At 42.0% G+C, this 14,530-nt stretch overlaps 1 protein-coding gene across 1 annotated transcript in view; it reads right to left on the bottom strand.

The window, feature by feature from the left end:
• Positions 1-14,530, bottom strand: part of klhl29 (kelch like family member 29) — a 96,574-nt gene that overhangs the window by 27,214 nt on the left and 54,830 nt on the right. Inside the window, exons 5-7 of the mRNA XM_030772795.1 lie at positions 13,439-13,635; positions 10,789-11,048; positions 2,535-2,733 (exon numbers count right to left, since the gene is read on the bottom strand). Coding sequence (XP_030628655.1) covers positions 2,535-2,733; positions 10,789-11,048; positions 13,439-13,635 — 656 coding nt within the window. The remainder of the gene's footprint in view (positions 1-2,534; positions 2,734-10,788; positions 11,049-13,438; positions 13,636-14,530) is intronic.

Below are 14,530 nucleotides of genomic sequence, written 5' to 3'. Positions count from 1 at the left end.
GGAGAAGAGAGTAGACGTAAAGAGGTGAGTGGTAAGAGGTGTCGCTCTAATGAACTCTCTCGCTGGCAGCTGGGACAGAGCTGCAGGTGTTTGTGCCTGCGACTTGCGACTTGCACTTGCCACACATACACACACACACACACATACACACACAGACACATACACACACACACACACACACACACTCACATGCACACACACACACTAACACGCACACAGAATCAGAGCATAGAGGAGTGACTTATGGATGACTTGATGACATCACTCTGTTTCCTGCTCTTTTTTCACATGAGTGACTTATCTTCCTGGCACAGGTGGTGTGTGAGTGCATTCACACGCATAAATACACACATGTGCATGTACACACCAACCCACAGTACAGAGAGAGGGGGGGAGGGAGAGAGAGAGAGAGAGAGAGAGAGAGAGAGAGAGAGAGGGAGAGAGAGAGAGAGAGAGAGAGAGAGAGAGAGAAGAGCAGTACACACTCTTACTGGAACTCTATTGACACAGCTACATCAACCCAAAAAAACACTGAGTATACTTGACTTTCTCCAGTGTGAAAGCACTAGAGTTTAATAAGAGAGAGACAGTAAGTCACTTCAGTCTTCCACAGTGTCTGGCCCTCTTGGCTGAATCCACTTCACCCTGCTGACAGGTGACCAGACAGCCCACTGTGCATCAAAAACACTCACCAGATGGCCAGCCCACAAAAAAGTTTGACATTAAACACTTTGTAAACAACACAGCGCACAAATATGACAAAAATACTCAAGGGGAAGGATATTTAGACCTCAGCCAAAATATGCAAAAAATGTTATTCAGGCAAAACAAACAAACAAAAAAAATGTATAAGCTTTTCTTTATAATGAATGTTTGAATATTTTACTGTGAGGGAGAGACAGAATGTGAAAGAATTAGAAAAAAGAGTATTCCTCCTAAGGTGTTAATGATCTTTCAAAACCTTGCACACTCCGCAATTAAACATTCAACGCACTAAAAGTTCAGCATTTTCTCTGTTTGCTCATAAGTTCATATTGGTCAAAACAAACAAATAAACAGAAAATAATAATTTATGGTCCATCGTCTCTCTAAAAAAAAAAAAAAAAAAGACAGTTGTTTGGTAATTACCTACATCCCACCAAGCAGAAAATAAGTCCAGTCCAGTCAATTGCTATTGGGTCCATGCTTAGCTCTTGATACGTTTCAAAGGATAATTAAGCAGGACTTTACTGAGGAAAGACTGCAGTCTTGGCCGATGACTATGGAAAATCTCACTGCCCAAAAGCAATTTGCTTCATGGCACAGTCTGCTTACTTTCATAAATATCTGATTTAATGGTATAAACAAACAAATGCTACTGAAATTGTTGGAAACTATAGATGGCATTTACAAGCATTATACAACATTTTATGATATCTCTCACAAGCTGAAAAGCTAGGTGTGAGAGTTTTTAGTTTGTTGGCTTTGCTTCTTGTTCCACATGACTGATAAAGTATTCTTTTAACTCAGGTTTTAAGTTTTCAATCTACTACCCTTCACACAAAGGTAAAGGAGAATCTGAAGAGTTTGCAAGTGGCAGTCTCAGTGTATTATATGACAATTGTGGGGTTTTTTTCTTTGCTATAAAAGCATTTCTCTTTGAACACACTTTGTGTTTTTTGCTCCCAGCTAGAGGTTCGCAGCTTGTATATATTGCAATGGACTGAAATCAATAAAGGTCTCAGAGAAAAAGGAGCCACAGCGTATACGGACCAAATAAATCCATACTCTCCAGTTCTGAGAAACGTGTGTCGAACTTATACAATGATCAGGGGCCCGGAATGAACTTTTCATAAATCAAGGACTGATTGGAGAACAGTCAGTATTTTTTTCAGGATCTTAATGCCCACATTTTTTAAGTATATGGGAAATTTTGCTGTGTTGGGGCTGCTACAATGGGCCAGACTTAGTCTGTGCTTCTAGAAACAGAATGCCAACCAGCAGTGTTTGACAAAGACTTGGAATACTTTTACTCCCAGTCCTCTGATGCCCTTTTTCCCCAGAAACCACCTACTTTGACACATGCAACAACAAGACTGTATGGTGAGTTAGAGTCACTTGTATATACATAGGCTATATATACATACATACATGTATATATATGTGTGTGTGTGTGTGTGTAACTTCCTGACCAAGAGAAGATTGAGTGCTGTGTCTCTAGGTCTCTGAGTCTCTAGGTCTCTAACCTAAAGTAGGACTGTGATTGCAGTGACAGTGTCAGCAGAGGGTCTCCAAACACTGACAATACAGACAATACACAGACAATACAGACAAACAATGTTTTTGTTCAGGTACAAGCTGTCCCTTTGTCTTTTGTTTTTTTGTTTTGTTTTTGGTGGTTTTTTTGTTTTTTGCCCTTCTCACTTGTGTCCCTCATACTACTGGTAGGTTATTCTGATAACCAAGAGAACCTAGTATAAATGAGTCAAGTCAACCTGCATATCCAGTTCCATCCACAGAACATGGGGGGTTGTAGTGGTTGTGTTTAGGCCTACCTGCAGACAGTCTGGGCCTGGTCCTGGGTGTTTGCATCTCCTGGCGGGCATGAGGAAGCATATGGTAGCGCTTGGCCTCGTTGACCAGGTCACGACATGCCTCTGATGACTTTATCAAGTCTTCATTATCAACCACATTCAACAGGTAACTAGGGTGGATGAAGGGCAATCTCACCACTGCCAGCAACTCAGATATGTGCTAGGAGAGATGGAGAAAGAGAGAGAGAGAGAGAGAGAGAGAGAGAGAAAGAGAGAGAGAGAGAGAAAGGGGTGGAGAAAGAGGGAAGGAGAATAAAGAAATTCAATAACTGTGTTATGAAATGAAACCTTTCAAACAATTTAAGCCAGGCTCATAAAGACATGACAACCCTGTACTGTAATAAAAAAAAGACACATTTTGGCTATCTATGCTTGTCAATCAATCTATTCACCATCTCAACCTGTCACAGAGGACAAGAATTCTTTAGAGACTGACATCGCTGGACTGGCTCAAATGGTGAGCTCACAGCCCGTTGCCATGGTGAAGGAAGTCCACTGGTTTGCTGCTTGTTTGTTCAGTAGTGTCTACCGTTAAATGCTGTAAACACAAGTTGACAGGGACAGCGGTCGGAGTGCGAAACCCTCCCCGCCCCCGCCCCCCCACGCTCCCGCTCAGCGCATTACCGAAATGCCAGTCTGAAAACACACACACACACACACACAAAGCCTGTTTGAACACCTGTGCTGCTTTTTGCTTATATCCAAAGCTGCCAGGAGAGTGTGCCAATGTTTATTTAGTTTGACCTTGCATTACCTGTGTGGATGTTCTCTGGTGTGCTTGGTAAAGAAACTTTTTGCAAACACTTTTCGTCAATGCCAAGGACTGACAGAGATACAAGCCAAGGGTTTTTTTTCCACGTTAAACCAGACATTTTGCTGTAACAATGTAGGTCTAGAGCATGCCACAGCGACAATGGCGTTGGAGCATTTGGTGGTGAAATGTTAGCTGGTGAAATGTTAGCCATGCATTAATGACATTTTCAATTTGTTGCTCAAGTCCGTTCTACTAAGACATTGACCTTCAGGTGTCTACTGAAACATGGTTTGTAAACTCCACTTTCAGTGTGAACTACAGTGTGTCAAATGCTGGCACAAGCAATGCTTTAAGAGAGAAAAATGGCTGAATGAGCAAGTAATTTGTGAAAATGTTCAGCATAAATGCTTGGTGAAAAAAAAAAAAAGAAAAAAGTCATTCATGAATTCCAAATCCCAGCCAAGGCCCCTGCAGGTCGCTTCCGTTCTCATTTCTGACTGCAAGATCAGGGATTAACAGCCGCACTGGTGAAAAAAAAAGAGAAAAAAAAATCATCCCGGGGCTCACGCAGGCATACTGATCTGGAATAAATGGCCCGGCATAAGGGCCGTTCCCTCGGCTTCAGTCAACACCACGACTCACCAGCACTCCGCCAAACCGCTTTGGACCAGTTAGAGAAATAATAATCAGCTTCTGGCTAGCCCTGGCTAGACGACCCATGCCAGGGTTTTAAAAGGTAGCGGGGGATTTCAGCTCCCGGTCGTTAATCTCAGCTAGTAAAAAACGCTGATGCTTGTGCGCTCTGTCTCGTGTTGGGGAGATTAAACGATTGCGATAAAATATGCAATGCTCCAGAAGGGTTTGGCAAATGGAGCACAGAGGTTCTCTAAAGTGACAGACCCCCCCCCCCCCTCCACTTCCCACAGGACAAATATGTCTCTCTGACTGCGTGAGGAAATATGAATTCGGACGGAACGTTTACAACCCTCTCTTCCAGCCCTTAGCGGCAGGTCTATTTTGCCTATTATTGAACCCACCGTATTTGATTCAGCAGTTTAAGATACGGCGTTTTCACACGGAATAGGAGCAGTGGCCTTCTGTTACGCCAGCTGCCTTGGTAAGTATCTCTGTGCGAATTCTCCAGAGTTGTCAGTAGTGTTTCAAACGTGACGCTGAATCTGCTGCCGGGACATTGCCCCGTCTCCCTTACCCGGACTGACCTCTAAAACAGGCTCACAATGGATTAACTTTGAAAGCTTTTCTCGTTACACGCTGAGATGTGAATTATTCAGCTTTCATATATGACTGCCTCTGAGGTTACTTCACAATCTCTCTCTTTCTCTTTCTCTCTCCCCCTCCCTCTTATTCTCCCTCTCTTTATTTTCTACTCTCTCTCTCATTCACCATCTCTTGCTCTCCTTCTGCTCTCTCTCTCTCTCTTTTGTCTTCCTCCCTCCCTTACTATTCACTGTTCCTCATTCACATTCATGTATCTCATCTCGTGTGCTAACACTCAATTCGGTGTCAGGCTCCATTTGTCAATGAGCTTAACACCAGCAATCTCCTACAGCAAATCAATGATAAATGGGCCTGGCATCCTCCCATTTCATCTTGTCTTTCTCTCTTACGCTCCACAGAGTACAATGTGTCACCTCCATATCTTTGAATCAGCATTAATCCAGTCACCTTGGTTTCAGGTTGTGTCATAACTGTGGTCCAAAAAAACGTTCACGTTTGGCTTCCGTGTCTGAGCATGTTTTTGGCAGCCACTGTCCTTGTCTCTGAAGATGGTCGCGTTCTTCATTTCATTTTGTTAACATAATTGTGAGGTGTTGATTATCGTGGTGTCTCAGAGAGAGAGAGAGAGAGAGAGAGAGAGAGAGAGAGAGCAGCTGAGTGGCATGCTGGTGAACCAGGAGAAGGTTCTCTGAGGGCTAGATGCAACGGTGGTGCAGAGAAGTAAGCACGCAATGCTCTCCCTGCACTGTTTACTGGCGGCTATGTTCGATAGCCACACACTAGACAGATCGCCTAAATTAAGTTATCCATCATGTGTTTTCTTTTCTTTCAACAGAGAAGTTTAGATAGCATGCAGATGCATACATGACTGAGAAGCACTCACTCTATCACAGACATGCAAACACACATGCACACGGGCGCACAGAAAAACACACAAACACACACGTGAGGTCGGTTCATTTAGGGGACATTTAGGCCTACTATATGTATATTCAGAACTCACCTAGTATGTAAGATATGCTGGCGTACAAATGGGACATAACACACTCTTACCCCTCTCTGTCTCTAAAACCTGAGGATGGTACCAGAGATATGCACAGACACACACACGCACACACGCACTCCTGGCTGTTCTATTACAACAATTGCATTATGAAAACACCCCAGAAAGGTTGAGAGAAATATGAGGACAGCAAAAGTGCAATATAATACAAAACAAATACACATATTCACAAACATACACATACACATACACACACACACACATTTGTGCTGATGCAGGGAATAATCTATAAACCAGCACGCTATACAGATATGACAGAGTCAATGTTTCAGTGAACAGAGAAGATCCAGAGGAAAACTGTCCACTGTGCAGTTTTTCTTTTATACACCGTCTATAGATACCAAAGACTGTGTGAGTGTATGTCTGGGTAACTTTGTCTGTGTGTGTGTGTGTGTGTGTGTGTGTCATACAGCCCCATGTTGTGTGTTTACACCAATGATACCTGAACACGGAGACTATATTTACTGTCTTTTAAATATGAGCCCAGTCTGGTGGGGAGAAATGACGTGACCAGGCATTCCTTCACACAGCGAGACGAAAGACGAGTTCAGCTAGGGGGTATTCCCCTCCTGGGGGAAAAGACGGAGGGAGGAGAGAAAAAAAAGCACGAGGAGAGGAGTGGGAAAAAAAAGCCCTGTCTGAGCGCGGTGAGCCGAGTGTTAGCTGGCCCACAGCCTGACGTTCGGCTTTTGAACCATAATGAACGCAAACGGTAGATACAAAATGGAACCTGAGTGTTTGAACCTCAGCCTCCTACTCTCTCTCTCTCTCTCTCACTCTTTCTCTCTCTCTCTCTCTCTCTCTCTCTCTCTGTCCCACTCTTTCTCTCTCTTTCTATCTGTGTGTTTAGCTGTGGTGATGATGTCCAGGGCAGATATTTTTTCTCTGGTTTATGCTGAGAATGACCTGGGACACTCAAGTGTCGCTGTAATTTATGAAACAAACATTATTTATTACAGAATTAAAGAATTTAAAATCATTTTAATGTGTCATTTTATATGTGTGTACTGTCTTGAGGAATTCTCATTCCTCAAAAAACTCTAAATAAATCATTTGAGTAATTTTCTCCATTTAATAATAATATGCACAAATGTGATTAAAGAGCGTAGAATAAATTTTGTTTTGGGGTTTATTCAGTGTGGACTTCCAGACTGCTGAACTCAGTGGTTGATATATTGCATCATGAATTGGGATTGGCTACATTTTTAATCTTGAAAAGGTACACATATTAGGATAATTACATGATTACATTTTCAACACTGGATCCTGGCTGAGGGATATAAACCCTTTTTTTTTTCTGACAAATTAATTGCAATTAACTTCGAAATTAGAGTATAATTGTAAAGAAGTTATTAATTTCAGTCATTTGACCTGAGTCAACTACAGAGTATAATTGTGTATAATATACTTAAATATGTCCGTTAATATCATCAAAAGGATGTTCTTTTATTGAGCCACGACCACAGTGCATGAAACATATCTAAAATGGATGATGAAGCAAAGACAAAGTGTGATAAAGCAACGGCAGACTCAAAAACTGTACTTTCTCTTTCAATAACGTAAAGTGTTTTTCCCAACATGAAATACAATAGAATTTCAATATGAAACAGAGTAGCATTAAATCCGCTGTAAAGACTCATTTAGCTACTGAAATTGGGAAAATTTTCTCTGCGGCATAAGTGGCACCCTTGACCTCCGTGCTTAATGAACGGTGTGTGAGAGGGACACGAGTGAAAGCTTGGTAGCAGTCGGAGTTATTGTTACTCTATGGTGACTGAATAAAAGGGGCCTTTAGTAGGTGCATACTGATCTTTCTTCCTGTAAAAACCATCATTATCCCCTCTTTTCAGCCACACATGAACCCAGTATTCAAAAGAGGTGCAATTAATCAAACTCCTTTGACATGCAGCTTTATCAGGTGAGATAAACTCCTGAATGAAATTGGTTCCAGCACGTATTTAACAGAGCTTCTTTTTTCTTCGGAGTACCGCATGGAGACTGAAGCTTGTCGGGCTGAAAATGTGTGGTCTCAGCTTGAGGACACAGAGCCAGGATGGAGAAAAAAAGAAGGGGTTACCATTTCACCCAGCATTTACAGCTGACGTGCAAGTCCATTTTCCCAATTACACCCAGTACCACAGTGTTTATGTTGCTCTTTGTGCCAGTAACCATGGCCTTGGTAAGAGTCTCAGGCAGATCGATCTTTGGTCTTGGCTGAAATTGCAGGAAGTTCAAGCTGAGGGAGGATTTTTGGACTTTGGCTACAATCAAATGTGTGTTTACAGCAACTGAAATATTACACCGGTTTCCAAAATTCCTTTATGTCAAAACAACCACGATACTCCTATTTTGTTTGTGATTTTGTATTTGATTTATTCGTTTATATGTCCTAGATTTATTTATTTATTCATCTATCTGGGTGGAGAGTGGGCGTTCACATTTTAGGTATGACTTTTTTGTCTTGCCAAAGTACTTTTTTTCAACTTTAACTGATGAAACTGACTTCAACGATCCTGTTCTGTGTTACGGTTCTTTTACAAACACAAAGAACTTGTTTTTCTGACAAAATCTGCATAAAGGTTCCCCCTGTGTTTATGGTCCCAAAGTTTCCTGCACTTCTCCTTTCAGGCACACACTGGGATGCTTATTCTAAACCTGCTTGATGGGATGATAATAGGAAAATATTACTTTCTTATGGCTACATGATAAAAACATAGCTCTACATAATCATTTCAGACTTTTTGTGAAGATTTTAAATGAATTCTGGTGGCCTTAATTGTATTTTCAACTACAGGGTCCATTTTACATTGTGAAAAGAAGAAATACAAAAAGGGACTGTTTGAAACATTGGAAGAGGTCAAATGATAATCATTCTTTGAATGTGTGAGAATCCTGGCCTTGCAATGTGACAGTCTATTTGAAGTAGTCCACTTTCTTCAATGTGCCACATGGAGCATCTGCTGTGAGGACGTGAGCGCTATAAACGACACAATTTACTCGTTATACTTTGTCAACACATTACTGTAGAGCACTGTGAAGAAGCATACCATAAGAACCCATATATTATCTCACATGGATGCCATGCTTCAGTTTTGCTCTGAAACATTAATTAATTGTTAAGCTGCCCATTTGTCGTTAAAGCTGCATTAATTATCTAATGGTGTGAAAATGAATCCTTTACTTGTGATGCTAACACTGTAGATTTCTTTCTTTGGTTTTCACGATTTATTCATTCATGTTGCAAGGCTCCTGCTCAGACACTTTCCTTCTCTCACCTCACACTCTTTCATTTGGAGTAATTGCACTCTTTCATTTGGAGTAATGGCCAGCAATTTTTCCACATGCAGACCAAACTGCCATCTGCATTTCACAGGAGGACGTCTGCCCATTTTTACTTCTTTCATTGACAAAAGTCGGTTGAAAGCTCCTTCACCATACCACATTAAGCTTTTCCGTCTTCTGCGTGTGACAATCAGACTCAAACTGTCCTTAAGAAAAGTCACCCAAGATTTTTTTTCTCCCTATCTCAGTTTGACCCAGATTGGAGAAAAAAAAAGATGCTTATATTCTCTTTGTGACATGACACTGCATATACAGTAAACTTCAGCTCTGGTGTGTGTGTGTGTTTTTTTTTTCCGGTAGAAGGAATGCAGTCTGTGTACATGACTGGGTTCTAAACCAGCAGACCTGTCAGGCAGCGCCATCACCGTTCGCTCACCAATTTCAGACTGTCACCATGCTCTGTCACAATTCCAAAAGGGCTGAACATCACAGTGCTCAGTCCCTTAATCTATGATTCCCTGCGCTCCATCTGATCCTTGTCTCTGTATCAATGCTCTCTGATTAAGACTATAAGCAGTTGCAAACACTTTTTTTCTAAGGCTGAGAGAAAGACAGAGGCTAACAGAAGTTGTTAACCACGCTATATCTGGGTCGCATGTGTCCGAAAACCTCACTTTTTCCAAGTGTAGAAGTAGACTGCGAGGTGAGCCCTATTGAACTGTCTGGAGGCTCGAGAGAGTTCTTTTGATCCTTGGAGGAACACACTCTCCTCGGGGTGCCTGCTATCCTGCTGTGCCCTCACTTCAGCCAGGAGAGCTCATACATACGGACTAGCTCGCCTCTAATACCTGCAGAGAGCAAACTCGCTCATCGCAGCCAATAACTTCAGAGCGCATTCCCCCGCATTCCCCCACGCTGTCTGGGCATGCTCAAATATTACATCAATCCCAACCATCCTCAATCAATACTCAATAACTTAGATATCATGTTTACTAAGTTCTGCAGTATGTTAGTATGTCCCAGATGAAAGTTGATCCCCCAAGCAGAGACAGTGACCTTCTGACACTGAATGGGCTCCAGGCCTCGTACACTCTCGTTGCACTCTGGGGTTACTCATATTTAAAAAGCATGCTATATACCTCATATTACACAATATGATGTATAACTATACAATATAATACAATTACTTGATTTAGGTTGGTAGTCATATAACACAGAGATTCCACAGTACATGGGATACATGTGGTACCAGACACACATACACAACACACAATATTAAAGACATCTCACACAGATCTTCACGTATTCTATACATGAAACAGCAATAATATTGTTTTAGTCTGCTCTACTGTCTGGCAGCCTGAAAGCTGAAGCTGATAGAGTGAAGCTAGCCTGCTCTTAGTTGTTCCAAAAAAACATCTTTCAGATTAATCCTTAAGGTGTGAATTCCAAAAATTGTCCTACATAACTGGAGGAGTTACTGATGACGCTTTGGGTATTGTCCCAAATATGCCTGTCTCTGAGTCCTTTTATTCCTCTGTGCTGATACCCTGAGATTTTGGACTCCTGGTCAATATGATCTATTCATCTGAGAAATTTTATCAGTTCAGACTAAGGAGAGCGTGCACTTTCAACATAGGTGTATTAGGTCGGGAGTACACCTTAGTTATTGTTTAATAGCATCTGTCTGTGAAAGATGTACATTCTTGAGTAATTTTGAGACTGCACCCAGGTAGTTAAAGCTACCGCAGCTACATGCTCTTCATTCAGCCGTCAGATTTTCCCTAAAATGCCACAAACCCGATTCTTGAGGGATTAGTGATGACATGACATTTGACTCACCCTCATGAACCTTGCAATTCTGAGAACATTCTCACCTGGACTCTGTTGGCTGGGTCCTTCTTAATCCACTTGACGATGGTCTCGTAGACAAGTTCCTCGGCCTTAGTGTTGAGGCTGTCGTTCGACAGGTAGCTGACCAGGTCTTCTTTGGAGATACTGAGGATCTCATCCTGACCTGCCACCTCGGGGAAGTTCTGCAAGGCGAAGGCTTTAGCCATGTTATGGAGCTCCGTGCAATTCATGGCCTCGGCCATTGCCAGAACCCCTAGGCAGTTCCCAGCTGTCAGCTGCTTCTCTGAAGAACAGAAAGGGAGAGAACCCATTGCTCAGATCCATAAAAGATCAGAGGAACTGGGGGGGAGGGAGGAGAGGCACAGCAAAGCTATCAGGCTGTGTATCTGTGAAGCTCAGGAGAAAGTTATATCTCAAAGCGCTCGAGGGATAAACAAGAGGAGAATCGATTTGAGCGCAGGGCTCGTGGTCAGGGTGGCATCCCGTGGATTAGCACTGCCAGATGAAGCTCTTTTGTGTCCCTCTCAGCCAATGATGGAGCCAGAGGAAAGGTCGATAGAGTCACATCTGAAAGAGTGGCCCTCCAAGGGGGTCTACAGGGGCGTGAGGAGTGTGGGGTCTCAGGGTTGGGACTCAGAGGAGAACGGCATCAAAAACAGGCCTCGGCACAGACTGCTGACCACTTTGTTAAAAACCACCGAAATAAAAATACATTGAAGTGTGTTGGCTTTAACTTTTATGTATAAATCTATGAACTATAACCTGATGAAAATACACATTGAGTTACCAGAGGTTTGAATGTTCTGAGGTAAATAAACACTGGAACATCAAAAGTGAACATGGAAAGCTAATACAAACCCAAATTGGTTGAAAATAAGAAACAGAATACAAGTAGTACACCCTTTAATTCGAATCTGGCCCCATCAGTGTCTGGTTTGGACAGATGCATTTTTATTATGTCTGGAAGTCAGGAGGGAAACTATAGCATGCCATTAGCCATAAACTCACTCAAGCTTCTCTCCCTCTCTTACACACGCACACACACACACACACACACAAACTGACAGAGGGGAAGGAGAGTTTTCGTCTGGTTTTCTGGAAGGTTCTGCCAGAGGCCATAAACATGGAGCAAGCAGACAAACCGCAGAAAGAGGGCCGTGCCCGTTGGTGGGATGGGGCATGCAATGGATACAGCTCAACAGGGCAATATGTGTGTGTGTGCGTGTGTCTGTGTGTGTGTGTGTGTGTGTGTGTGTGAGTGTGTGTGTGTGTATCGACTCCAAAGACTTCAGCCTGGCAGCTAAATGGATTAAAAGGCATTTTGGTTTCCCGTACAGAGTCTGACTTCCCTCATGATATCATGGTATTATACAATATAGAGATTAATTCACAGATTATTTTCGGGAAGTCTAGATTCACTCTCATCACTTGAGGCTGAAGGTGGCTGTATGGACAATCATTTAGAAAGTCACATGTATAGGAATGTACAATATATATACTTGGCCACAGGATGAATATTATTGTCAATGCATTGTTTTGACTCCTTTCATGCAGGCTAAATGCAAAATGTTTAGGCTGTGTGAAAATTCTGGTTTCATGTGAATTTCATCTTTGTCACCAACTGTACTTGATCACCCTGGTCACTCCATGTGTGTCACATTTGACATAAATAAAAGAAACTATAGTTTTGACATCTGCAATGAACAAACAAAACAAAACAAAGTCTACATGCACGCAAGAAATTTCGATTATTTTCCCATATGAACTGATATGTTGCATCCATGCACTGGTGTCTCAAAGCAAAATTTGTTCACAAACATTGCTTATTCTAGATGTTTGCATGATAAACTTTGAGGGAAAATACTGTTTTTTCTTCCTTTCACCAGTTAATTTGATCTTCCTTCTGGTCTTCATCATCTTTGTTAGACTTCAGTGGTTCTGACACACTATCAATTTCCCTGCTCAAGGCCATGGGCAGCTTCGATCTGCTCTTATTGGTTGAAATGCACTAGATTGACGTTTTATTTGTTCTAGGGTTACAAATATTTTGCCTGTTTTCACAGTGTGTTACAAGAACACATTTTTTCTCTGACATAGTGAGAGAAACGAATCGATTTGAGATGATGGTATTTCTTCACTGTCTCCTCACTTCCTTTTTTGACCTTTTGAATCAAAAGTTTTGCCATCTCATTACCTATATTTCACAGACAAATATCAAAAGGTTGGACAAAACCTTAGGGGTTATGTATTTTTTTTCATAAGCACATACCACTCTGTCCCTCAGTCTTTCGTTCTTAAGCTTGTGCCTCACACCTCACGTGGTTGGGACTGTTTCATCTAGCATATGAGGCTTGTCATTCTCCACTGGCATCTACACCAGCCTTGAAGAAAACTCCATTACACCTCCACAACACCACTCTGCAATTCCTGGTCTGGGCGAGTATTGATCAGACTAAACACAGTGAACACCACCATAGACCATGACATTGGCTTTGACATTTCAATAAAACTGTTCTTTGACCTTTTTTACAAAACAGAAATTTCCACGAGTTGGAAAATACGACAGTACAGACTGCGGATGACTTACCACCGGCCCGGGTCAGTTCAGAGTGTGAGTGTGCGTATGCGTGGGTGTGTGTGGATATGTATGTGTTTGCAGACAATGAGACATACCAAGGAAGGAGACACAGACTTTGCAGAAGGTGTTGAACTGGAACTTATTGGCGGCTTCTAGCAGGGTTTTGGCGTTGGCGGAATCGATGACCAGCGAGCCTGTGTAGACAAACTCTAGCAGCAATTCCAACACATCTGCCCCAACGTTTCCCATCTTCAGCTCCAATTTTTCACCACTCCCTGCTTCCCTGGATGACCTACAGCATAAAGACAATGGTTAAAGAGCGTGCTACCACACACACACACACACACACACACACACACACAAGCACGCGCACACACACAAAACTGGGCCCATAACCACAAGAAAATATTATGGCTCTCAGTTATCTCTATCAAATTTAGTAATACAAAGGGTTTCGCTCCATCTGGAATATAATAGCACTCTAAAACAAAGATTAAAAGGTATCACTGTTACTAGCAAAATATATTCATATTAGAAATGACATGCATTCACATCCATATGTGTACAGAAGGGAAATAACAATGAATAAAGTATATGATAGAATGAAGACAACAGGGGGGACATTAGGAGAGAGGAGAGGAAAACCGAACCACAAACTGCACATCCTTATGGATGACAATGTTATGTAAATTAATGACAATGTCAATAATCTGCTTTATGAGTACAGTCCATACATGAACTAAGGCACATTCATGTCTGAGATGAACTCTCTGTAGTAGTGTGTTGGTGCGTATGTGTTTGTGTGCGTGTGTGCGTGTGTGTGTGAGAGAGAGAGAGAGAGAGAGAGAGGAAATATACATGTTTTTGTGTTGTGACTTGAAGCCCAGTGTGACTAAAGGATGACATCACTGAGATCAAATTGCACTGATTTGTTGGAATGTAACAGCTCCCCTGTGTGAACCTGATCTTTGAATAATGATCAGCATGGGGGATTTTATGCCCCGTACAAAAACAAAAAAACGAAACAAAACAAAACAAAAAAAAAGAGAAATAATCCACTCAAGGTCAAGGGCACCGTGAAATGATGGAATTAATGCCCAGGCATGATCTTGTTACCATGTCTCTCTTTCCACTGGGAAACTAAAACAACCAAGAGAGAACGGTCACTTTGTGACAGCAAGGGCAAT

This window comes from Chanos chanos, chromosome 4, assembly GCF_902362185.1.
Source record: "Chanos chanos chromosome 4, fChaCha1.1, whole genome shotgun sequence".
In the NCBI taxonomy this organism is placed as follows: domain Eukaryota; kingdom Metazoa; phylum Chordata; class Actinopteri; order Gonorynchiformes; family Chanidae; genus Chanos; species Chanos chanos.
The sequence above is the reverse complement of the archived record's forward strand: the minus strand, read 5'-3'. Positions and strand labels throughout refer to the sequence as shown.